Genomic DNA, 27,027 nt, shown 5'->3' with positions numbered 1-27,027 from the left:
AAAAAAAAAATAAATAAATAAAGTGAAACAGAAATATTAGAAATGGGATAGAGGATGATGGAAGCCAATTACCTTCAGCTGAGTTAAGAACACTAATGGCAAAGATGCAACTGGGGGTGAATACAGGTACTCTATCCAACTGATATAATTATAGTCTAGTCTGAGCCTGAGCCAAAAAACTCAGCCTGAGGCATCAGCAACAGTTCTAACCTAGACCACGCCATTCTGGATGTTCAGCCTGGGTGGTTCTAACCTAGACTAAGCCATGCTGGATGTGTGGCCTCTTGGGTTCGGACGGAATTGTTGAGAACCTTGACCAATCTCAAATTCAGGCAAAAGCTATACACCGGTTAAAAAAAAAAAGAAAAAACCTTTCTCCCGGGCAATCCTAGTCAATGACTCTGGCAAGGTGGCCAACCTGGGCCAAACTGTCCTATGGAGTGATCAATTTTGAACTCATCCAATTCTTTAGATATCTTGATTTGATCCAAGTCCATTTTATCTTTCTAACTTTAACTGATGAATTTGCATCATGTTATTCCCTGTGGTAGAGCTTCTTGCTTCTCCCAAAACCTAAGATTTGGAGGCTGTAATCCAACTAAAACTTGGTCAACCAAGACAAGGTACTCGGAAAGGCCATTGTGCCCAAGTGCCTGTTTGACATACTCTGCACCAGAATTGACTTTTTATGACTTCTAGATGACCATTAACCCTAGAAGGCATTTGCTATAGTACGACTTACTAAAGTTGGAAGCATGGTTTAAAGTATCGGTCCGTATCGTACCGTATTGGTCCTTACCAATACGATACTGACCGATACGATACATGAAATTTTTAAAACCCTTTTGTATCGATACGTATCTTACGATACACACCGATACGCACCGATACACCACCGATACACACCGATACTCACCGATACTTACCGATACTTACCGATACGTATCGATACTCTATGAAAAATTCAAAATTGAAGTGAAATGTACGTTTCGGTATGTATCGGTACGTATCGGTATGTATCGACCGATACACACCGATACGTACCGATACGGTCATAAAATGGCCAAAATGGGTAATTTTTTAGAAAAACACAATTTTTTGAGGTGTTTTTGTTCCAAAGTTGCTGCCAACCACTTTTCTTTCTAACTAAAGTGGAAATCAAGGTTGGGAACAAGGATTTTACATTTATGGGACAACTACAAACCTTGGATTCTTAGTGCGATACTCTCAATTTACTGTTTATGCATAATACATATTATATATAACTTTTTTTAACTATTTTTTTTTATACAAAAGTGTATAAAAAAGTGTTTCCTATCCATTTATGTGCGTATCTTTAGCGTTTCTTAGCGTATCTCCGATACGATACGATACCCTCCGATACGTATCTTAATTTTGGCCGACCGATACGACGACCGATACCGATACTTTAATCCTTGGCTGGAAGTAATTTCTGGTGAGTGATCAGAGACTTGGAAAAGCCATTTGGCCTACCTGTTTGTTTGCGGCCTACTTTACTGATATTTTTATTTTTTGGTTCTCTAAACCGCCATGAACCATAGAAGTCCCTTGAGGTGTACTGTTATTTTTTTCCATAACAGGGAAACCATTAAGAGTGTAAGTATTACCAACTTGGCCTCATGTTCTAAGGCATAAAATTTACAAGCTTAGGTATTATCGCATTACACTCTTCATTTAGTCCAATTATAACAGACAACTAGAGGCATTTATACTTGCCAGATGGGATCTAAGCAGTTTTTGAATGAATTCATTGGGTCTTTGCGACTACTTTTTTTTTCTTTTTATATATATATATATAATGGGTCAATGACTACTTTATGTATTGAATAATATGATTGTGGTATATTTTAAAATGTAACTTGCATTTTTACATCCATTTTCTTTTTCTGCCTCAGGTTACTCCTTTACCAGTGTGGCATGGGTGTGGCTATCGGTCTCTTGGCTTTCGTTTTGGTAATGTTTGTTACATTAGGTATGTCTCTGATTAACTTATGCATGATTTATTCAGATTTCATCAAGATGCCTGGTCCTGATTATTTATATCGGCAGTGATGCTAGTGAGATACCGAAGGAAACTTATCTACTTCTCAAGGACTGTGAAATCCTGATTCTGGTGCTCTCTCTTCTTCTTGCCCTTTATTGTATGTATGCATACTTGTACATTTCCTACTTGTGTGCTTATTGGATAATTTCTACAGGATGCACTACGGCCAGACCGATCGTCTGCAACACATTTTGGGCTACCCAAAGTAAAGCTCTAATTTGTTGTTTTCTGGGGCCAAAAGCAGCTCAGCCGAGTTACCTTCAAAGGCAACTTAGGCTCTCTATATTCTGCCGTGTGGCATGCCAAGTGGGCAATCCAAACTGTTGCATGGGTTGGTCAAGTGTCAAATTTCAGGCTCCAACTCAATTCGAGGCCTACCATGTATTGTACGATTTGTGTTGGTTTTTTCAACAGTCCAGAATGATCCAACCACGAATGGTTTTTAACCACTATTCCTCTTGATGTGGACATGTGGCAGGGGCCCAAAATTGACACATGGGCAGGGGAGTATGGGCCCTACCCCAGAGAAATTTGAGCCCAATCGACCTGCCACATAGCAGAAAATCATGCCCGAGTTGCCTTCAGAGGAAACTCCTCCAGGCTGCATCTGCCTTCTTATTTTCTGGTACAATTTTTTTTTTTTTTGGGGGGAGGTGGGGTTGGTTTTGGGTATTGAATCTGGTAATGGATAATCATCATTTAGGTTCAAATGTTAATTTCACGTGTGTCACCTGCCAGGCTTTGGAGGAAGTTCGTAAAATTCGACCAAAGAGAACACTTTTCACAGGTATGATTAAGCTTCCGTTTTCAGCATTGCGTATGGTTTCTTTACACATTATTAAGCGAGGAGACTTTTTGATATGAAATACAATGGGTATTTAGCCTGAAGTATCAAAGCTGAAACCACTTTCTCTTATTTGAAGGAATGATGCATCTAATGGATCATGATAAGGTGAACAAATATCTTGAGAAGTTGATGCAAACAGAAGGCCTGGATGTTCAACTAAGCTATGATGGGCTTCGCATTCCGGTAGCACTTTAGGATTAAGCTATTGTGATTTGGTTTATTTCCCAATAATATGTGATTTGGTGAATCTGAAATTCAAGAAATCTCAACTTATACTTCTGAGATCTTACGCAATAAAAGAAGTTTTGGCTGAGTTGGTCCTTCATTCTATTTATTTGCTCATGACACTTTAAAATGACATTGTTTCTCTTTTGAAAAAGTTCTTCCGTCTTTTTTTATTTTATAACTGATTCAATGGCAAGAGTTCATGAGAGAGGTTATTAATGCACTAATTTATATATCAATGAATGGAGATCAACAGAAATGAGCCTGCGTTCCATTTATTATCCAATAACACTAGTATATGACAATGTTTTATTTTTAAGTTATGCTTCTCTAATTCCCTTTGGTCAAATTCCCATGTATTTGCTTCTTCCTTATTTTTTATTTGTAGTTGGTTTAACGTCAAGAATTCATGAGGGAGTGTAACTATGTACTAGTTATGTCAATGAAAGGAGATTGACAGGAATTTGCCATGAGAGTGGTGAACAAATATGTAAGGAGGGTAGCTATTCATTTGTGAAGTATTTCAACTGTCAGATTTTGGCATGCATGAGCAAAGGGAATTAGAGTTATTGTCATCCTTGCATTAAAATAGAAAACCTTATTGTCTCCTTTTCTTTCACAAATGAAGAAACTGTATAACCATAAAGAAAAGAAAGGGAGAAAACCCATGTAAAGAGGCCCCACCCATTTTAAGCACTAGTCAACCAGCAGTTCCTGGACAACAATTTTCTGCTCCAGACTACACAAAGCACAAAACGCTTTATCTTTTTTGCTTTCTTTTATTTGTCTGTTAAGAAGCAGCACATGTGGGTTTCTTATTGTGGTACCCACAGGTATTTGTTGGGAAAAAGATGGATTATAAATTGCTCAAAGAACCCTTTCCCTAAAATTTTAATCTTACAAGTAAGAGTTTCTGTTATTTTTTTATTCATTTTATTTTTATTGGTGAAAGTAAGAATCTTGAAGTTGGAGAAGCCAAATACTATTGTCGCTACCATGTGAATGTATCTGGATTCTGGACCATAGGTGCCAGGAGCTCTGACATCTGACCCTCTTGGGCACAAAGAAAAAGGGAGAAAGAAAAGGTGGAAAAACGAAAGTCGCAACTGAGCACTACTGTGTTGGCTGTACAAGTCCAAAGGAAATCAACATTTCACACTAGTCCAAAGGAATGTATCTGGATTATGGAAATGTATTTCACAGTTGAGCTGATTGCTTCGCTTCAGAAACTTTCTTTGGGGATATGGTTTGCTGTATCAGAATCAGATGCTGTGTTTCTCTTTCATCCATTTAGGTGTTTGGACTTTGGAGCCAGATTTTGCAGTAGACCTTCCTTTAGTGCAGTGTAACCTTTCGGATATGTTTGGTTGGCAAGAGGATGAGAGAAACTAAACTTTTACCTACAGAATGGAGTGCATGTTTCTCACTTTGATCCCGTTTGGTTGGTGAGAAATTTTTTACCCAGAAAACTGTAATTTTCTGTTTGCCCTGCTTTCTGGTGCAACAGCACCTGTTTTTTAAAACCCCACCCTAACCCTAGGTTCCCTTAGCTCAGCCCTGGCCCATCCCAGCCAGACTTTGGGTTAGGATATCTCAGCCCAAGCCCATCCCAGACCGGCTACAGGTTAGGGTATCTCAGCCAAAGCCGAACTCTGTTCGACTCAGTTCAACTAATCCAGTTCGAATTGACCCAGATTAGGCCGGATTTGCCTTGGTTGATATTGGCAATCTTTAGTTGAGGTGCGCGTAAGCATAAGTTGGTTTGGACACCTTGGTTAACAAAAAAAAAAAAAAATGATATAGGCAATCCTTATCTATGTAACCAAAGTTGGTGAAAAATAAATTGTAACCTTATTTTTTGCCCTATTAGGATAATACACATCTTATGAGAATAAATCCTATTGTTTCAATATAGTCTTTATTTATAATTATAGATATAGGATCGGGCTAGGCTAGGTTAGAGCTTGCCGGGCTAAACTTGCACCCCTACCGAGGCTTAGAAAACCTTTGCCCATTTCATAAATACTAGGTAAGGAAATTATTTGACAGCATTTACAAAAATAATGTTATCATTCTTGTGATTGTGAGCCGGTTTGCCTGTTCAGGATTTTCCTCTATTTTATATGGGAGATGATTCTCTGTGATGCCCGTTTTCTAATGCAGGTGTTTGGGGGTTACCCATTTCAAATCTTCTAATAGGAGAACTATTTTAGACATTTCACTGTTCTTCTCGTTAATGAACCCACCTCATTTGTCGACTCTATCCAATTTGATATTTCTATCAAGCATAGGTTCTATATCAAGGTATCAAGCCTATGGATCTATTTCCCTCCTTTTTCTTATTTATAATTAAATTGATTTGTCTTGGATCTAAAATAATATAGAAATAGAATAAAGATCTCTTTCTCGAATGAAGAAATAATAAAATATTATTTCTGAATATCTCAATTGGTCAAATTCCAGGCAATTGATGGATAATGAAATATAAGGAAATATGCAAAAATGATCCGCATATAATATTTAAGAAAGACCCACCCCATATACCTACATTCCATCCCATCCAATCTATCACATTTCATAATCCCACGGTTCATAGTATATTGAAAATATAACCCAAATGGCTAAAAGGCTAATCCATTTAACCATCAACTATTGGGTAAAAGATTTTGTACCATACTTCTAGAAACTGGACGGGGCATCAAACTGAGAAGGGCTTTTGGTTCTGTGTATATATATAATGGTTTTTAGTATTTGACTGGCTTGATTTCAATTTTGGGCGTTTTGGCCCAACTAAAAGAGGCCAGTTCTGGTCAACTCTGAGTTGATTGGCCAGTCCACTCCGGTTTCTAAAAGTATGTTTTGTAGTTTGACCTTTTGGCAAAGCCTTATCTGACCAATTGACTAAAAGTCAAAAAAAAAAAAAAATCCCCTTCAATCACTTAATCAGATAAGGATGAGGCCATTGTTGGCCCCAACCTCCCCGGTGTTCTATTGAAAAATTAGGCACCTCAGCAGAACATCAGACTCATCTGTTGAAAATTGAATATTGTAACTTAAGGTTTTAGGAATGGGTTTCGGGCAATTTGAATTGGTATTAATCATGATTGATATTGATACATATGACTGATGCAGATGCATCAATACAGTATGGAGATGATTTTTTTTTTTTTTTGACATCAGTTAAAGCAAACGATGTAAACTACGAGCGAATAAAATGCCTTACTTTTATATAAAGAATCAACTCCATGAACCCAATTATGAGGCAGGCGCACACTCCCGCGTCAAAGCGTGCTAACTCAGCAAGAAAACCAAAACTCTAACATAGCGTGCTAATGCATCTCAATAATAGGTTTGTAAATTGATCTACGAGGACCCTTGCTTCTTTGGTCTACGATCAACATCTCAATATAGTCAACACGTATTGGATAACGATATTGATAAGATTGATACCAACTATGTTCTAAACCCCAACCCCTTCTTTTTGTGGTAAATAAGGCCTTTTTTTTTTTTTTTTTTTGGTGAAAAAATAAGGCCCTTGTTTAGCTCTACAAAATATGTGAGGGGATGTCAATAACAAATTGATAAGAATATGTCAGACATGATCTCTTAACATTGTGACACCTTTGGCATGGAAATCCAAAAATATAAAATGGAATGAAAAATAAACATAAAATAAATATAGTAATACAGTTATATCCGAATGGTTTATAAGGCTAACACAATACATGAGGTTTGCATTTTCATCATAAAAACCATAAGAATTGAGGAGACAACAATGCAACTTCGTAATAATGGAATGCTCAATCTAAAAGCCTAAGCTATTAAGTGAAAAAGTTTATAAAGACACTGAGATTCCAAAAATTTCAATGTGAGATTATTCTTAACACTCCCTGTAACGTCTCTCGACTCTAGAGACCTTGAGATAGAATATGCACTTTCACTTCTCTCGTTTTCACCCCCATGTGCCCACCCAAAAAGGATTGATCTTTAGTGAGTGTGGATCAGGTTCTCGTATGAGAATCATTCTCGAATCCACCAAAAGCGTTTTTTCTTGTATGAATTCCATGTATGTGAATCAAGATCGTATGAGAACCTAATCTCTTCTTGTTTTTAGTCACCAAAACCTCTCTCTTTTTTTTTCTTTTTTTTTTTTTTAATAATTCTGAGTCATAAGAAGGCCTGAGACTTTCTTCTTTTTTTTTTTTTGGGTGTGTGGGAGGGGTTTGATGAGGTCTGATCTATGAGAAGTTATAATTTGGGGCATATGGGTTCTGTGCCCCTGGGGCGTGGGTTGACCCTTTGATGATCAACGTCAATGTGAGTTGGGGCGCATGTGGGTGAGACACTGGTGTCAACTGCCAAGAAGAAACTTTGGGATTGTACAAATCTGCAACCAAGGAAAGTGGGGACTCAGGGAGATGGGCCTTTCATCTGGAAATCTCATCATTTGTCTCCTCAGACTTTGAGCTCAGAGAGTGAGAGAGAGAGGACGAGTAAGGCTGACTCAACCTGCTTGCCTGCTAATGCCAGCTTCACGCGCTTAGCCTAAGTACTCACACCATCTCCACCACCACCACTATCACCAAGACCCCTTCTCTTGTCCTCATCTGTTAGTGCACTGGGAATGGATCCTCTGCGGTCTGTGGTGACATCTCTCTCTTTCTAGTGGGCTCAGTGGGGTGGGGGTCCCATGCATGGGCAACCAATAGCTGACACTGGAGAGAGCGTTATTTACTCCCTTACTGGCATATCATGTGTATGTGTCTGCAAACTCTGGTGTGTACCATGTAGTTATATATATCATGGTTGATGAAGAGAGAGAGAGAGAGAGGATCTGTTGTTTCTTGGACTGGTCTCTTTCAGGGGGCCTTCAATCCTCTCTGCACTTCCAGAGGAAACCCCTCTGGCTTCTGGAGATTGGGCCCTTTACAGACTACAGACTTGTTTGTGTCTGGAACCTGGACAGTGACTTTGGACAATAGGGGCTTGCAGAGTAGTAACTAACTCAAATAAGGAGCTTTAGCCAGCTCCATACCCTTATCCTCTCTCTCTCTCTCTCTCTCTCTCTCTCTCTCTCTCTCTCTCTCTCTCTCTCTCTCTCTCTTTCTCTGCCTGTCTATTGATGGTGGAGCCTGAGAGGCCACCTGGGTGACTGGTTGGGCTGTTTGATGGATATTTTCATTGGGGGTCCCAATTTACTGCATATTGTTACATTAGTGGGTGAGCTTGTGGCACAACGGTTAAGTTGCACTATTACGACATGTTGGTCACAGGTTCAAAACTTGAAAACATCCTCTTCTATGAAGCAAGGGGTAAGGTTGCGTACAACTTACCTTTTCCAGACTTTACCCTTCCCGATCTTGTAGTAGCGGGAGTCTCGTGCACTGGGTTGTTCTTTTTTTTTTTTTTTTAACTATATATATATCACATGTGATATAGGGTTAATTCCAATCTGACGATGATGCTGCTGCTGCTTAGGAAGAGACATGTCTGATGTCTCCACAGTACCCTTAATTGAATCAATACTGTATCAGGAGAGTCTATATATACGTATTTAAAATTTGAAACTCAGGATGTTCCCTCAGTACTACTCAATCATTGAGTATTTTGAGACCTAACCTGCTTTGTTTTTCATCTCTCTCCCTCTCTCTCTCTCTCTCTCTCGTGAACACACAGTGTGTGCACACGACAAAAGAATTATTCCTCTTGCTCCTCTACAACAAACTTGCCTCCCAAGTCTGTCTCTTTCTCTCTCAAAGAGAAATTTATGACACCGACACAAACTTGTGAAACATGGGGTTGGGTGGGGATGGAGACAAGATTTCTTGATTGCCCAGTCCCATCTCTTAACCTTATAAAGATCATTCAGACCCCTAACCATTAGGGGCTGGGCAAAGCTGGCCATTGCCTGTTTTTTGGGGTTTGAGTACTTATATTGTTGTACAAGTTTGTGAGAGCTGTTTGGGAGAGATGAAAAATTGTTTGAAGAGGCCTGGAAAGAGGATCCCTATCTGGTTGACAGGAGATTGGAGTTTAATCATGACATGGTAGACTATGGAGATGAGTAATATGAAGAGTTGTATGATTGTTTTTTTAGAATAAAGGAGGATTGGTGACGATTCAGGGTATGAAGTTATATCACAATTGTTTGGTTTTGGTGTACTAGAAATTGAAACTACAGTTTTCCTTTCCCTGTTTTGTTCTCTAAAAAAGATGAGAAAAAAAAAAACCTTCTCGAGACTCATGACACAAACTTAACCCCCCACAAGGACATGAGAGCGGATCAGGTTCATGTATAAGAACGTACGAGAACGATCCTGGTCCGTGGATTTAGAATCAATTTTCTCTCTCTTAATTTAATAAATTCTAAATCCACGGACCAGGGACTTACGAGAACATTCTCATACGTGAACTTGATCAGTTCACCAAGGGCATTGCTTATAGGAAAAAACATTTATTGATCATCATTAACATGGAACACTCATGGCAGGAGTTAAACACACCTCCTGAATTATGGATTGGAATTGGGCCAAACCATTGTAGATAATACCCCTTATAGGGAGGGAGCTTCCTAGCAAGGGAGTTAGATATATATTAATCCCCCATGGAACAAAGTTAAATTACACGAAACAAAGATGGATGATAGGTAAACAATATCCTCCAAAATCGATCTAAAAGAGAGCTCTCAAAGAAGATGCAATTCCTTTCTGTAGATAGGAGATTACACAACAAAAAAAAAAGGCATTAGTGAGACTAGACAAGCCTCGAAAAATGTCATGATGTAAATATGATTTATATCCAAGAAAAGTTACAAAACAAAATTTGGGACTTTTTTTTGTTGGACCAAGAGGATATCGCGCAAGGGGTGGGGGGGTATTATCGACTTCGTTCAAAGGGATGGATGGTGGCTGAATTGAATCCTACAAGTGAAGGAAAACTTCACCCCCACCCCCCTTTTTTTTTGTTTCCCAGTTTTAACATGGTGTGTTTTCACTTCGACATAGGAGCAAATATGGTAATTTCATAATAAGAAAATATAGGGTTTTATTTGGTGTAATCATTGTTTGTTAAACTCAACCTGTCACCATGATGATGTTGCTGACATATAAGACAAACGGCGATCAATTGGTCAATTGATTCATAAATAAGGGGGTATTTTTTATAATAAAAATATAGGATATTTTATTCTATATGCAACATTCTACTGTCTTTTCCGTGTCACGTAAAATGGTGATAGCTCTGTGTAATCATATATCATTACATAGAGATTAACCTTAATTAAATAATAACACCACCAATGTGACTATTCAAAGGTACAACAATTACTTCTATTGAAATTAAGCTTTATCAGCAAAACCCCCATTTAGTTTGGTCTTTTCACATCATAGCACAACTGGTTGGCCCCCCATCCCTCTTGGGCGATCTTAGCTTCCTCCGTAGGGTTAATTAGGTTTAAATATGGTAAAATGGTCTTCAAATATATATATATATATATATATTTTATGTTGAACTTCCTCATACTTAAATTTGGTTTGAAAATGAGTTTATTTTGAAAACGATTCTATTTTAATCATGTGAGACCTTGCTTTGAACATAATTTTCATTAACCAAAATAGTCCCCGGATTTCATAACACTTAAAGTATTTGGGTCAACATTTTAACCCATCAAATTTGGATTTATGAAGCGAAAGTTATATATTTTTAAAGAATTCATGAACTTGAGCCATGCCAGATCGAGTCCGTTTCAAATATGAACCAAACAGACCAAAGGCCTCACAACAACTTTTGAAGTTGGACTCCAAATGCATTTTTTGGAACCTAAGGATGGATTTTCATTTACAAAATTGTTATTAATCATAAATTTAACTCATTTTTCATTGGATTGAACTTTTCCTTAATTTTGATCATTGATGAGAAACTACCTCGTTTTAACCCAAAATCCTATGGTTTTGGGTGAGACTTTATCCTCCACATCTTTGAGAGACCAATGAGGTCTCCCAAGCCTATAACTAGGCACTTCCCCCACGTTCGAAAGCAATTCTTGGAGAGTGCAAGTAACACTGATACTGAAATAAAAATTGGGGTTTCAATGAGAGAACTAACACTCCACCTGAGTTGTGAGTGCTCTCCATCTCAATACTCTAGTTCTTCATCATCTTTGGTATATTTTCATCAACTCTTCTTTTCATTTCATTTCATTTTTTCAATATAGTTTAGTGATATTGTCTATGAGAAAAGGTGTAAGTTGCTACTAACTCTCTAGCTAGAAATTAGCAGCATACACCATGTTCCTTCTCTCTCTTCTTTTTTTTTTTTGCTGGGTAGCTAGGGTGCTAGGCTGGTTGTTGGGTACGTAGTTGTTAGTTGGTTGTTCAGATTTGAGGGTGGCCCCAAGGGGTTGGGTGTCTTTGTTCTTTGGGCTCCTATTTCAGCATATAGTTGGGAGGAGTACTTGCTTCCTTGTAATTGTCCTTGAGATGGCTTCTTGCCTCTTCTTCTTCTTTTTTTTTTTTTTTAAATAAATTTGATATTACCGATTAAAAGTTCAATAAATAAATAAAAACAATACACCATAGTGATTTTTAATTAATTTTAACGTAATTATATATGCATTTTAGGGCTGTTTTATTCATATTCTTTCCCTATTGTAATGTTGATCTGATTTTCTTTGAGTTGTTCCTCTTTCATTTGGGTATTTTCATGGATTCACCATAATGCATATAGGATTCTCTATCCCCCTTGAATTATTTCGTTTTGTTTGTCTCTTATATTGAGGTTTTTCTTTTTATATTTGTTCTCATCCATGTTTTGTGTTCCTCTAAATAATCTTTCCAAAGCCTTCTTATTCATGTTGTTTCAAATTTAGTTTATTTCGACGTTCTGTCATTATAGGATAAACTTATTTCGTTTTTCATATAAGTTTTTGTGCATGGTTTGTTGCGTTTTGGATATCTAATAGTATATTTGCATTCATAGTAGTTTCCCCAATATGGGATATTTCTGCAGTGTTTTGTAATTTTTAGGCATTATTAAGTGATAGGGGCATTTGTTTTCAGTCTCAACATTTTTTATACCCAAATGCATAAGGTATATTTCTATATTTTTCTTTATTTAAATTTTCTTATTTATCTCATGAATATTATGAGCATTTAAGTTTGTTTTAGTATATTTATTCCAAGTAAATAGGAAAATTGGTTTAATCGGGTGGGACCGAGGTGCCTAACACCTTTCTTGGTCGAGAGTCTGATCCAATATCATTCTTATTGTTCAACTAGTCTCCACTGGACAGTCACACATAAAGTCCTTTTTTATTTTTAGATCCTAAACCCAAATTCAGGTGGCAACTCTCTATTCCTTGATTTCCCACCAGAGGAGGACAAACGATTCCCCTTTGAGATGACAAGGATGAAAATTCACGATTCTTACACTAGGGTACCATTGTCTTAGTTAAGAAACTTAAATTTGGACAAGCAATATTAATCATGCCACACAAGGAATTAAGCGTAATAAACAAGCAATGATGATGAGGCCTCTTTCATTTTCTCCTCTTTTCCCTTTCTGGGTGCCTATGTATTTTGTGCTTTGTTGAATATGATTCATTCATCCTAAAAAAAAAAAAAAAAATACTGATCAAATAAGTGAAAAAAGATCCTATGATGAGATTACACACACAAGAAGAGAGAATCTCTTCAGATACTATAATTGGACTTTGGCTTTCTCATTATTATAACTCCCACCCCTTGTTGTTAAAGGTCTAAAATACTCTTCTCCAGTACAATCAAGATATATCAGTTGACCCACCTGTGGGTTGCCCAGATGGTTAGGGCGAACTGGGGATTGTGTGGATTAGATGCACAGTCTCAGGTTCGATTCTCCATCTGCACATCTGCGATTTAAGTAGAGATCGTGGCGGTGGGTTGCTGTGCTAGTCTCCCCAAAGATTAGTCGAGGTGCACGTAAGCTGACTTGGACACCTTGGTTAACAAAAAAAAAAGGATATATCAGCTGAATGAAGAGGTTGTCTCATTACCATGGGTGACAAAAATTTGGGTCCATTATTCATTCAATTCGCGAGGATTTCAAGGAGTAAAGGTTGTTCAATAGCATTCTGTTGCCTTATTCTTTGTGTTAGAAGATCAAATACTGGGTTTGATAACTTAGAAAAGAGAAACACAGAATTGAATCTGATCATCATTGATCTTGGAAACTCCTTATAACCTACCGCTAAATACAAGGTATTGCATATTTGTTTTTGTTTCTATTGGTACCGCAAAAATGGAGAGAGAGAGAGTTTTTACCCAAAGGGGTAATCAAGTTGGCAAGGGACCTTTGCCTTAAGAAACGTGTGGTTCTGAGTTCGACTCCTCTTACCTCTTTGGGGAGAGAGAGAGAGAGTTTACCCAAAGGGAGTAGCCGAGTTGGTAAGGGACCTTTACCTCAAGAAACATGTGGCTCTAGGCCGGGAGTTGCAATGGCACCAAAGACTCCAAGAGTCCAAGATATTGGGACTGCAGATGAGGGAGGAGAAGGGATTTCTTTTTTATTTTTAGTGAAATTTCAATTTACCCCTTGCTAACTTTTGGTTGGTCTTCTCAAGTCTCTAATGTTTAATTGCATAATGTGTCCCTAATTTTAGCATGTGTAAAAAACAGTAATTATAGGGGTTGAGAAGATAGACTACAATATTTGTGGTAGTCAACTTGTTTACAAACAGATTTACAAATATAGATATACATTAGGAAAGATTACTCTCTAAAAAAAAAAAGTTTATATGATGAGGTCTGATGTTCAGGGTCATGTGGCGTAACCGGATGGCTCTTTCTAGTTTATAAAATTGAATCTGTTGCCCTAGATGTAAATGTACATAAATTTGGTGTATGGGCAGTATAACGCATATAACCTGTATTCTCTTTATATTGTCAAGAATGATGCTTCTTTCCTCATTTCCATTTTCATGTTCATCAAATTTTTTAGAAGGATTTTATATTTTCATTTCTTCCCCTTATTCCCTTTCTTTCTCTCCCTAGCTTTCAAAAAGAGGAGAGAGAGAGAGGCTACGTTTGTTTCGCTGTAAAATTTTAAAGTTAATGAAGGAAAAAAAAAATCACCGTCTATATTCAATTGTCTAGTCCCTAGCATATGATTTTGAGAATAATCTATAGACATACTATATGCGATTCACAACTACTTTGACCATGCATATCCATTTAAGGCAACAAAAGGTGCCCTCAAGATTTTGAAGGTTTCACGATCAAATTGCGTGTAAAAAATTTAAGTGAAAAATTCAAAAAAGTGTGGTCCTCTCATGAAATTTCCCCCATGAAAATTTACAAATTTAAAATTTAAAAACAAACAGTGAAAAATATGATTTCATGGTAAAATTTTCTTTTTCAATTGTTTTACACCGAACAAATGGATCTAGAGTGAGAAAATATTCGCAGTACATATGAATCCATATAAGAAAGCACAGAAGAAGGAGGAATATCACGTGGTTAACAAATTCTCACAGTATATTAATATAATAAATATTTTTGTTTTTGTTCATTTTACCCCTTAAGTGAGAGCTTTATGATATGTTAGTTTAAATTTTGGAATCAGGGTTGATGAGCTGGGAGCGCATATTGGTGAATCTGAAGCCCATTAAAAAAATTCTCATTATTGAAGAATGAGACAAGAAAATGACAAAGAAAATTGATTATTTAGTTCCTTCTCCTTTTATTTCTTTTATTTTTTGTTTCTTGAGGGAACCAAATTCATCGAAACACATGAACATACCCACTAATTAGACAATGTTAACTCCATATAGAAATATAGAATTAATTAAATTTGTTAATTAGTATTCTATCTTACATACCTATATAGTGGGTATGCTAGTAGCATTAATAACTCAGATATTTTTTATGAAGTACTTATCCTTTAAATAAAGTGATTATAATATAAAAATGATGTATCCCAATTCTTTAAAAAAAAAATATTAAAAAAAAAAAAAGAGGGTAAAGGTGGAACGCCATGGTTTTGGTTCACGGTTCTAGATGATACTAATTCATATTGGTGGTATTGATTCATCTCGAGTCGATTGCAGATAAAAAAGACTTACTTTTTTGACAAAAGAAAATTTTTTTCTTATCATATTAGTCGATACGTATCTATATTACATCAATATCACAATCGTCGTCGAAACTACTAAGTATCGATTGATTTGAGGCACACAGGCGACTCTTGTTAGGAATTCTATTCCATAGAATTATATGAATAATCCCATAGTGTTTAAAATACAAGTACGAATCATAAAAAATATTAACCACATACCTCTTGTGCGTAGGTGGAGTCCTTAAACCAAGATCAATGATAGCTTTAAGAATAGTCATGAAGAACTACGCAATTTGAGTCTCTCTATTGAGATTTTCTGCAACCTCTTATCTTTGGTTTCTCATCGAGAAAGCGGTGCTCTCAAAATAATAAATTGTGTAAGTAATGGCTGCAGGGATCATCAATATTCTATTTATAATAAAATCTCTAAAACCCTAATCCACTTCCACAATGGAAATTGCTAAGAATTTATTAAGTCTACAAATGCTTGGGTTCAATGGGTCAATCAGTATCAATTAAGTCTACGTAAATCTTTCTCTTGTCATTTAAGACTATGTCTAGATATTAGAAAAAAAAAAAAAAAAAAAACCTAATAAGACAAATATAATGAGAACAGATCAATGATTGATTTATGCGTCTATCTCTCTTCAACTTTGATTTTTTTTTTTTTTTTTTTTTTTTTTTTTTTAACATCGAAACATGAAGTCTCTCTAGGATCGACATTCATCAAAATTCTTCTCCTCCCTCTATGTGTATATGATGCTAATACAAGGGAGAGCATGTGAATCCCACTCTAATTATATATGATGCTAATACAAGGGATAGTTGTTACCCAAAAAGAAAATAAAAAATACAAGGGGTAGTCTGTTGATCCCTCTCTAGTCTCTACCGTACAAATTCCTTGCAACGATTTGAATCGTACTCTCTCATGGTGTTTTGAAGAAGCATGCATCCGGTAAGTTTGACACGTTGACTTGAAATGAATGGGCTTGAATGCTTGATGGATGAGAAAAACCTGTTTCAAATGCTGCCAGCAGCCACAGAACTCAAAAAGTCCACCTTGACTTGACACACAACGGAATGTTAATAATTCAAGAGTACAACTTGTTATGATGAACAGTTTTTTGTTCTTTAGTTACTAGGAAGAACACAGTGAGATGGTGAGAAAAATAAAAGTTAAGAAGAGGTAAAAAGATTGAACAGTTACCCAATGAGCATGTCTATGAATTCAATCAATGAATCAATCATGTTTGTGTAAATGCAGAAAGCTGAAGATGGATTACTTTAAATCTACTGCCCATGATGTAAAAAATATATTAATCAACATCTTATCATCCTTTCCCCCTCTCTCAAGGCTCTGCAAATCCAAATCATGCTTTCTTTTTTACATGGTTGCCTTTTTTCTACTTTTTAAGAGAAGGGAAAGGTGTTTTGATTAATCAAAGATTTGAAAATTATATATTTACATTGAGAAGCAAAATAAAATAAAAAAAAGTAGAGATTTTTCTAGGTTTGGGAAGGGAACAAAGGAAAAGACAGAAAGTGGAACGTCAGAGTAACCTATAGGGCTGTCTTGGGTTGTGGTATAGTATTGAAGGGGTGGAGTATACTGAGAGATCCCTTCTCGTCCACATCTCTCTCTCTCTCTCTCTCTCTCTCTCTCTTTCATGATTGATTTTGCAATTTCCTTTTGGGTCTTCCATTTTGTTTGATGTTCTAGGAATTGGGGCCTGGTTTATTGTTGCTGTTTGTGTACTTTTTTGAGTTTTCTTGCAATGGGCAAAGCAAGGTTGCTGCTGAAGAAACATGAAGAAGAAGAAGAGAGATTGTTGTAAGGGTTTGGTGCAGTTCCTCTTAGCTCTCTTCTTTCTTTGAACTTTTCTATATCTATTCCTGGAGAAAATTAATATTATCTCTTGGGATTGAAGCAAATTAGACAAGAGATCATAGTTTCAGCTTGTTTACTTCACTTTTGTGTAAAATCCTCTCTAGAATTGGAGTTTTCCTTCTGATCTAAGAAGTTTCTGTAGAAGTAAAATAAGATCTGTGGCTCATGAAGGTAGTAGCCTAGAGATTCTGTAATCATCTTCAAACCCTAGGACATATCAGAGATAAGATGATGACTAAGGGCTTGATGCTCCAACAATACCCAGTTGTGGAGGAGAATATGTCTAATTTGACATCTGCTTCTGGAGAAGCAAGTGTTTCTTCTGGCAACAGAACTGAAATTCCAGTGGTGAAGAAGAAGAGGAATCTTCCAGGCAAGCCAGGTCTCAGATTAATTGCTAAAACTCTTAATTTCAATGTTGATTATGTTCAATTAGTTCAATTTAATCTATTTTTATTCTTCTTACTGGTCTTGATGACTTGAATCAGACCCAGATGCAGAAGTGATAGCTTTGTCTCCTAAGACTCTCATGGCCACAAATAGGTTTGTCTGTGAGATTTGTAACAAAGGATTCCAGAGAGATCAGAACCTTCAGTTGCACAGGAGAGGACATAATCTTCCATGGAAACTGAAACAAAGAACAAGCAAAGAGATAAGGAAGAGGGTATATGTATGCCCAGAAACTACATGTGTGCATCATGACCCTTCAAGGGCTCTTGGGGACCTTACAGGGATCAAGAAGCACTTTTGCAGAAAGCATGGGGAGAAGAAGTGGAAATGTGACAAGTGTTCAAAGCGTTATGCAGTTCAATCAGATTGGAAAGCTCATTCCAAGACTTGTGGCACAAGAGAGTATAGATGTGATTGTGGAACCCTTTTCTCAAGGTAAGAACATAACCAGATCAATTCAAATCTGAATTGTATATTTTTTTGGTTTTGAAAACCATACCTCAATACTAGTAATTTAAAGTTCTTTGTTCACCTTCATTGGCATCTTATTCAATAGATAAACTCTACCAAGGTCTCATTTTCTCCCAGAAAGGGAGAGAGAGAGAGAGAGACTAGGAAAAAAAAAACCCATAACAATCCCAGATTTAAGAATAATATTTGATATTTATATTTAACTAAATCCCGTGAACTACATCTCTCTCTCTCTCTCTCTCTCTCTCTCTCTCTACTGTCTGTGTGTCTGTGTGAATGAGAGAGAGAAAGAGAGAAAGAGGCTGGCTAGCTAGCTATAGGGACCTGCTTTAATCTTAAACATCTAACAATGCCTTTTGTCCATGGAAAAAAAATAGCCTGCAAATAGAAAGTGAAAGGAACAAAACAGAGAGAATACTTTTCCGCTTTTTTATCTCTTTGTGATGGGTTTGCTTTTCCTTGGTTTTTTGTGTTTGTTTGTTTTTGGTTGCAGGAGGGATAGTTTCATCACTCACAGAGCCTTCTGTGATGCTTTAGCAGAAGAGAGTGCAAGAACAATCTCAGCAAACCCACTTCTCTCCTCTCAACCTGGTACTTCAACATCACACTTAAATCTCCAACCTCAATTCAATCCTCATGATTTTCAACCATTCTCCATGAAAAGAGAACAACAAGTACACCAACCACATTTCAATCTTAGGTCAGATTTACCTCCATGGTTAACTTGTTCATCAGCCTTAGGAGTTAACCCAGGTCCTCCACCACCACCTATTGACCTCTCTTCATCAGTATTCTCTAACCCGAACCCTAATCCTTCTCTCTCCCATTACCATCCCTCATCCTCTCCACACATGTCAGCTACTGCATTACTACAGAAAGCAGCTCAAATGGGTTCAACAATGAGTAAACCCCACCAAGCTCACATGTCTGCTAATATTAGTAATACTGCAGTTGGGACAACTGGTTTCGACCTGGGTTTATCTTCACGTGAAGAGATGGAAAGTGGGTTTGTTTATGGATTGGGTGGTTTCGGGGACAAAGCTGGTAGTGTTGCTTCTGGTCTTATGGACCACGTATCTGCAACTGCAACTGCTATTACAGGAGCAGGAGCTCCTTCTCTACTTCAGGATATTATGCGTTCCCTCTCTTCTGCAAGTGGGTTAGATGGGTCTTCCTTTGGAGATGGCTTTGGTGGAATGTTGGCTTCATCAAAGAGAAATGAACATGAAGCTCTCTCAAACTCAAAGACAACATCATCGACTACCCATCATAGTAGATATGATGAAGGTGGCGGTGGCGGTGGCGTTGGTGGTGGTGGTGGCGGTGGCAGTGGTGCTGGTGCTGGTGGAGCTGATCATGGCATGACTAGAGATTTCTTGGGTCTTAGAACCTTCTCTCATAGAGACATTTTCAATATAGCTGGTTTTGATCACTGCATGAGTTCTTCTGCACATGAACAACAGACTCAGAATCAAAGACAGTGGCAAGGTTAGCCTCTATATGTTTTTTTGTTCTTTTTATATGTTTCTTTCCTATTCGTTTTCCTTTCCCCTTCCTATATTATTCATCATCCTTGTGTTTAATCTTTACTCCTTGACATTTCCTCTCTCTTTTTGTCTTCCCCCAGGGGGAACTTTTTATAAACCTACTCTCTCTCTCTCTCTGTAATTCAAAAATGGCTATATATATATATATATATATATAATAATAATAATAAGAAAACTTGCAAAGGAAACCCTAGCATTCTCCATTTTTGTGGTAGAAGATTGTGGTGGAGGTGTTATTTGTTTGATGAGCTAGTCCTGTTGGTCACACTTAGCATTTCAATTATTTGCTTTTTGGCTTCTGTACTATGTGGTGCACACTGGCAGTCATCAGGACCACAGGTTCATTTGGACCACATTACACATGATTCCCAACTTCATTTAGACTGGACCTGTCCAACTATTTGATAAAATGTCTTAGGCTATGCTTGGTAGCCAAGAAAAGAAAAGAAAAAAGATTCTAGAAAATAAATGAAATGGTGAGAAAATAAAAATAGTATGTATGTTTGGTAACCAAGAGAAGAAAAGAAAAAAATCAAAAATTTTTGAATTTTAGGAAAGAGATAGACACATGGGAAATCATTGTGTATCATTCATTTTTTGTCTAATTATGTTTTCAGGTTTTCTTGTGTTTTTTATAAGAATTTTTTTTTTGAGGAAAAGAAAACTTCACAATTCCCAAAAGGAAGTTTGAATTTCAAAAGCTGAATCTTCTTTTAGATGAAGACATAGCAAGTGCAAAGAGAAATTCTTAACCCAAAAAAAAAAGTACAAAAAGTGTACTTTTTTCTTTTCTTTTCTTTTCTTCTCTTAGCTACCAAACACAGCCTTAGTGTCTAGTATTGGTAATTGGAACATACCTCTTCCAAAAAGGATATTTTTTTAATCCTTAGAATGCCTTTGATAAGAAATAAAAAAGCTTACATTATTAAATCCAAACAACAAGGAATATTAATTTTCGATGAGTAGTATTTAATTGATTTTACTTCATTTCCAGCCAAACAGGCCCTTAAAAAACCCAAGTACTCTATTGGGCTGGTTGGATAATCATTTTTCATATTGAATTGATATTTAATTAATGCAATTAAGGCTTGTTTTTCGTTTCTAAAGGCTTTGGAAGGAGAATCCTGAGGCACCCCTTTTAGACTTTTTTCAAAAAATTTGAATCTGAAACTGATCTAATTCAATCTAAATTATAAAATTCTGAATATGCAGTGGAAACATATGTTAAAAAGTTGAGGATATACTAATGGGTAGGGTGGGGGTGCTCAAAGCTGCATAGGATGCTCTCATGAAAGATTCTTCAAATGAGATATATATATGTACTGGTGGTCAAGTAAGCATTAGCTAGCAAGAGATAGATGCTGTGTTTAAGAAAAAGGAGGAGATGCTATTTGACTCCATCTGTGGGTGCAAGTGGGATTCGATCCCGAGGAGAATCAGTTATGTTCCATAGGAGATGATGGTCTACCTTACCTTTGCATTTTGGGGATCTGCCCTTTGTACCTTTCATTGAGAAATGAGATTCCCATTATCCACCCCTTTGAATTTCTTCTGTTTCAAAAGCAAAACTAGAGAGAGAAAGAGAGTTGGTGACTTTTCACATTAAACCCTTGAAAGAGTCAAAGCCAGGATCTCTACTTAAAGGTGAAGCCATGCATGAAAGAGCTTTATGCCTCGTTTGGTTGCATTTCGTGGGAATATTTTTGGTGTTCTTGTGTTCTATGAGAATGAAATGAGAACAGAAATACGTTTGATAAATTTGATTGGTTCTTCTGTTCTGACAGAACAAACCGGAAAAAAGAATAGCTTTAGAACACGAATGACAGATCGATAAATGGGTGCTCTGTTTGTTCCTAAATAGATTAAAAAAATTAATTAATTTGAGCTCTCTCTCTCTCTCTCTCTCTCTCTCTCTCACTCTCAGATATTAATTCGTAAAAAATCAACAAATAACCCAATTGTCAAGAAATTACAATTACGAGTTCCTGGCCATCACCCTAAAGGCCAAGGTCCAAATTATCAAGCTTACGTGTAATTTAAACATAGAGAAGTACCCATTTGGGCAACAAATGGTTAGGGCAAACTAAGGATTGTGTGGATAGACGTACGGTCGCATGTTCGATTCTCCATCTGTATAGTCAAGGTGCGTATAAATTGACCCAGACACCTTGGTAAAAAAATAAAATAAATAAATAAATAAATAATTCAAGAGAATAACTTGATCAAATTATATGACAAGCTCATCTATATAGAAACCCTAAATTAGGTCCGTTTGAAAATATTTTTGTTCTCAAAAAGTGATTTTGAGTTAGAAGTGATTTTTTATGATTCTGTTCCAAATGAGTGATTCGGTGTGGTAGAATGGTGTTTGGCAACATGGAAGTGCTCTTGCACTAATCAATCTACATTCCACTCCTTGTTCTCTTCAAAGGCCACCACCTCTTCCATGAGAGCTTTCTTTACTTGATCTTTATTAAGCACTAGTACATCTAGATGAACGCTGGTTCTGGTGGTCACTTCACTTTCACATTATGTATTTTTAAGATGTACTAGTAATTTTTAATGTTGATATTATGTATTTTTATGTTAAAAACCCAGAACTATAAACAAGCATAGTGTACGTGGTATTTTACGTAATTATTGGTTTCACAATAGAAACGATTATGTTAAGTGCGAATCATACATGTTTGTGTCTCTTTAGTTACAAAAACTGTGCCGCCCCCAAAACCAGTTTTTTAACACAGAAACATTACCATCTTTACAAAGGTGACTTACCCTAGTAACCACCCTTGTGCTTTCCGAACAAAAAATATTCCTTGTTGCCTCACTAACCTACCGGCCACACTCTACCTTCACCTGTTGTTACTGTTTTTGCTCCTTCATGGCCATGACTGACCAAATTCCCATAACCAAAAGAGTAGAAACTAACAATAAAGAGAAACGAATATTTTGATAAAAGGGGAGGCAATCCAAGAAAGGATTGCATAGAGCAGATAACCATGGTGTTCAATTGGAAGAGGAACTAATCATAGAAGAGACAAAGAGGAATGAGAAAAAATTCGGGTGTAGAAATTAAGAGAGGGTCTGGATCAGCTTCCCCCAAGGGATGTCCCTTCAATTGATCCAACCAATCAGACCCCCCTATGTATGGATGGCTGGATCAGCCGACGGGACATTCCCCCGGGGGAGTTAATCTAAACCTATTAAGAGGGCATAGAAGGGAGGCGATAATTGGTGAGAAGGAGAGGGTAAAGAAGAAAAAAGATGGGGAGTAGGGCTGTGCCACATTGGGAGAGAGAGTCCAAATCTTGGATCTGGCTCCTCTCTAATGATTGCACCTTTCAACAATCAACCAAAGGGTTGGACGGGCTCGGTCACATATCCTAACACTTGCCAACACTTGAGGATGTCTGTCCAAGCATTCCCAGCCCTTGGATGGGTCATTGGAAGGTCATTGGTGTTGGAGAGGATCTTTTCCCCAAATCTTATGTGAGATCAGAAAATCAAAGTTTTTTATTCTGAATTTTTGTTCTCATATCACTTTTTGGACTGATTTCGTTGAAATGAACAATCAACCTGGAATTGCAGAGTGCAAGAGCAATTCTACTCCTAAAGTGTTCCTCAATACGATTTTTTTTTTTTTTTTATAGGAATCATTCTCAAGGAGCATTACCAAACATGGCCGGCCTTTATTTCTTTATATTATTTTTTTGTTAAAACTCCAAAAAAGAGTTTCTTCTAGTACCATGTTTATAGATCATGTCTCATCGTAACAGGGCTTGGGTTTCTAGTATTTATAGATCCTGTCTCATCTAAACAGGGCTTGGGTTATAGGCACCGTTTGACAATGTTTTATTTCTGTCATTTTAGCATTTTCTTGTTTCCAGAAACGAAGAAATAGCCTAAAAAGTATTTGATAAAGTGTCCGTTTGATAACATTTCTGCCGTTTTTGTTTCAAGAAACGGCAGAAACATAAATTTCCGCTTCTAGAAATAGAAACGGAATTGAAGGTGTTTGATAAGTCATGTTTCTGAAAATCACTAGTAACCAGCGAAAGAATGGCCATGAGTCATTTCTAGAAACGACAAAACAAGTTCTACTTGTTTCGCCTAGTCGTTTCTTAAACCATAAATAGGTAGAAATTTCTATTTTTATTTCTGAAAACAAGTGAAACGAAACAGTTTTATATCAAACGCTTTTTATTCGGTGTCCAAAAACGGCATAAACTTATTTCTTGAAACGTTATCAAACGGGCCCAAAGTTGTTTCGTTTCACACATTTCTAGAAACATAAATCTAAATTTATGCCTATTTATAATTCGAGAAACGACTTTGACGAGTTTTTAGAAACGAATTTGGGAGAAGAAAAAAAAAAAGGTTGTTATGCCCGATAAATCTCTCAACTATTTAAACCTAAAAATAGGCAACTGAACATTTCTCCCTTTTGGACATCAGATGATACTATTGGGGTTTTTAATAGCATTATGTCTGCAAAAATCGTTTCGAGAAATAGGTTTATCATACACCAAAAATCTGTTTTTGTTTTCCGAAACGTGAAAAGCTATTTCTACTGTTTTTAGACACAGAAACAACAGAAACGTTATCAAACGGTGCCTAAATCTCTAATTTGAGTCCTCTTGACCACATTTCCACCCCCCCTAACAGGCCCAATCCATACACACCCAATCTCTAACTTCCCTCTCTTTGATGCTCTCCTAGTAGCCTATGAGCCCCCGTTAAAGAATGACTAAAAAATATCCTACTTTCATAGTAGTCCCCCTTCTCTCCCAACAATGAGTGACCATAATAGCTTCGTCTTATTTCAAATAGAAGTACAGGAACAGAAGTGAACTTGAATTAAAAAGAAGAGATTTTTATAATCCTGATCATATAGCCTCGTTAAGACTCATGCCATATTGAAAATTACACTTTTCAAATGTAATTTATATTTTATTTTCAAATCAAATGGATTTGGTAGCAAAGTAGAATAAAATTTAGTAATCAGATTTAGAGTTTTTAGAACTATTTACTCAATTATCTTAGGTAACGATAACAATAATAAATATTTTAATATTGACTTGATTTCACTCTCGTTGATAAGACTTACATGGCTGCACGCTGCGCAAGTAAGATGAGAAAAAAATTTTCACTTTCTTTGACAAATCTTATTAAATGGCTGCTTGCCGAGTAAAATAACAAAAAAGTATAACTATAGTAATGTTTGATTTTCCATCATGCTCTAATCCAGTTTTAACTATCTCACCCCCCCCCCCCCCCCAAAAAAATAATATATTTGATACACAAACTCTTCTCTTTTTTTTTTCCTATAGGCTTTGTTTGGTTGCAAGGGGAATGCAAATTTTTTAATGTAAAGTATAATTTTTTTCCCAGAAAAAATAAATTTAGATGTTTGATTGCAAGGGAAATATATTTACATGTGAAAAAAAAATTCACTTAACCATTAAAATTTCCCTTTTTATTTCCCCACCAAAATAGGAAGAACAAAAAAAAAAAACCCTACTCTCACGATCTTTCTCCCACTCTCGCGACTCTCAACCCTCTCATGACTCTCATTGATCTCTCTCTTTCTCTCTCTCTCTCACATGACTCAATTGGATTTGTTTTGACCAAAAGACTGGGTTTGAGCTAGATGGAGCATTACTAACCTGTTGGGTTTGTTTTGACCAAAAGACTTTTGGAATGGGCCTTTCAGTCGTTATTCACTTTGTGATCTATTACTGTTTTCTTTGTAATCATCTTTTATATTATTTGAAATATTTATTTTATGCTGCATTCATTTGATATATAGAATGATATGGTTTATTTTGATTATTGATAGTACATAGTATCTGATGACATTTTGTTTGATTTGATACCGACCTTGAATGACCTGATTCACATAACCAATATAAATTTTGAGGAGCTGAGTGGGTTATGGATTGAAAAGTACTTCCCCCCCCCCAAATCTCTTTTGAGGAATTTGGTTGGAATATTAGTTTTTTAAAATTTTACATTTATTTTACGTCCAACTAAAAAATTATGGTAAATTAATTTCACTTCACTTCTGTTGCAATCAAACTACTTAAAAAGGAAAAAAAATCGCTTCACTTCCCTTCACTTCACTTCACTTCACTTCCTTCCCCTTCCCATTTCCCTTACAACCAAACGCAGCCATAGGTCTACCTTTGAGCCAAATTTGTCCCACTATACTGAAGCCCAGTAAACTATTCTTTCAGGCCCACTAAAATGGGCTTCAATTATGTAAGCCCAAGAATGTCTCAAGCCATCATCAGGTATATATAGATGTGTTTTCTTTCTTTTCTTTTCTTTAATTATTATTTTTTTCTTTATTTTCTTTTAAGATCTCTCGTATGGTACTTAATGCCATACTTCAGCGAGTGCAGTGCCTTCGATGCAGGTACACTTAGAATCGGACACATGTCCTTTTTTCCCCTTCAAGAATACCCATATGAATGAGACATATGTCTAAAGCTGAGCTCTTGTGTAGCTAGCGGAACCAAACTGTACTTCCTAGCAATTTATATATATATATTACATTTATTATAGTGGAATTATCCATTTATAGGTTTTTTTTTTTTTAATATTTCTGAATTTTGCTCTATAGCTTAGTTTATTTGATTTTCTCCTCGCCTTCACATGGAGATGCTATACATCGTTGAGTTCAAATCCCTACATATGGTGTGAGATGGGATAGGGTGGTTACCCGTTGGGGAGAAGAACCTGATTCTACATTGTGAACTACGCCGCCCTTGACCCTTAATAAAGTGGAAGGCTAGCTTTGTTGGTAGGGGTGTCAAAAAAGCCCGATCAACCCGAACTAGCCCTAGCCTGCCCTGAGCCCGAACATGGCTTGGGCTGGGATTTCAACCCATAGGGGTTAGGGTTGAGATTTTCAGGGCCGAGGCAGGGTTGGATTGGGCCTGGGTTGAGGTTTCAATCCAACCCAACTATGTTTATTAAGTATATAATCATATAAATATGCTAATAATTATTAATAGGTACTTAGAGAAAAAGGTCTTTCATTTTCCACAATCTACACATGTATAAAAACTTTGGTCTTTGGCCTTTGCAATGCATCAAGATCAAGCAACCAAGTAACCGATAGTATTGGGTTGGACTGGATTGGGTTAAACCCAGCCTAATCAAGGTTCATCAGGGCTATGTTTGGTTGGGCTAAACCCGATTGCATTGGACCTGGGCTAAGATATCCCAGCCTGACCTAGGGCTGGGCTAGACTTGGGTTGAGTTAAAAACCTTAGGTTTGGGCTGAGTTTTAAAAACCCAGCCCAACCCGGCCCATTGACACCCCTATCTGTTGGGCTTGTGTATCTTCATTTGCCTAATGACCATAAGTTGATGAAGCCTTGGTGGTTGGCACTTGTTTTTATATCTCAGATTGCAAGAAGCTTTGCTTAAATGTTGC

General features: G+C 36.8%; 2 protein-coding genes across 4 annotated transcripts in view; both read left to right on the top strand.

Moving 5' to 3' along the window:
* The window catches only part of LOC122063131 (putative hydrolase C777.06c), a 90,328-nt gene extending 87,091 nt beyond the window's left edge, over positions 1–3,237 (top strand). For 2 of the 3 annotated variants that reach the window (XM_042626821.1, XM_042626816.1), the window contains exons 8-12: positions 1,917–1,993; positions 2,071–2,134; positions 2,220–2,270; positions 2,804–2,852; positions 2,989–3,237. In XM_042626821.1, the coding sequence (XP_042482755.1) occupies positions 1,917–1,993; positions 2,071–2,134; positions 2,220–2,270; positions 2,804–2,852; positions 2,989–3,107 (360 nt within the window). In that variant the 3' untranslated portion in view covers positions 3,108–3,237. Of the gene's footprint in view, positions 1–1,916; positions 1,994–2,029; positions 2,135–2,219; positions 2,271–2,803; positions 2,853–2,988 lie in introns of all 3 variants that reach the window. The other variant, XM_042626830.1, reaches the window with a different exon arrangement.
* Positions 3,238–16,828: 13,591 nt separating this feature from the next.
* On the top strand, positions 16,829–19,786 carry LOC122091098 (protein indeterminate-domain 7). The gene is made up of 3 exons (XM_042660927.1): positions 16,829–17,497; positions 17,604–18,000; positions 18,530–19,786. The coding sequence occupies exons 1-3, from the start codon at positions 17,344–17,346 to the stop codon at positions 19,527–19,529; spliced, it is 1,551 nt and encodes a 516-aa protein (XP_042516861.1). The 5' UTR covers positions 16,829–17,343; the 3' UTR covers positions 19,530–19,786.
* The last annotated feature ends 7,241 nt before the right edge of the window (positions 19,787–27,027 follow it).

The sequence above is a fragment of the Macadamia integrifolia genome, chromosome 2, assembly GCF_013358625.1.
Source record: "Macadamia integrifolia cultivar HAES 741 chromosome 2, SCU_Mint_v3, whole genome shotgun sequence".
Taxonomy (NCBI): Eukaryota; Viridiplantae; Streptophyta; class Magnoliopsida; order Proteales; family Proteaceae; genus Macadamia; species Macadamia integrifolia.
Note: the sequence above shows the minus strand (reverse complement) of the source record. Positions and strands in the feature narration are given on the sequence as shown.

Bases quoted from the DNA above. Each gene is read 5' to 3' on its own strand.
- LOC122091098 (XM_042660927.1), top strand. From the start codon at position 17,344: ATGATGACTAAGGGCTTGATGCTCCAACAATACCCAGTTGTGGAGGAG. The intron at 17,498-17,603 runs GTCTCAGATTAA...GACTTGAATCAG, and splicing joins GAATCTTCCAGGCAAGCCAG to ACCCAGATGCAGAAGTGATA. The intron at 18,001-18,529 runs GTAAGAACATAA...TTTTGGTTGCAG, and splicing joins TGTGGAACCCTTTTCTCAAG to GAGGGATAGTTTCATCACTC.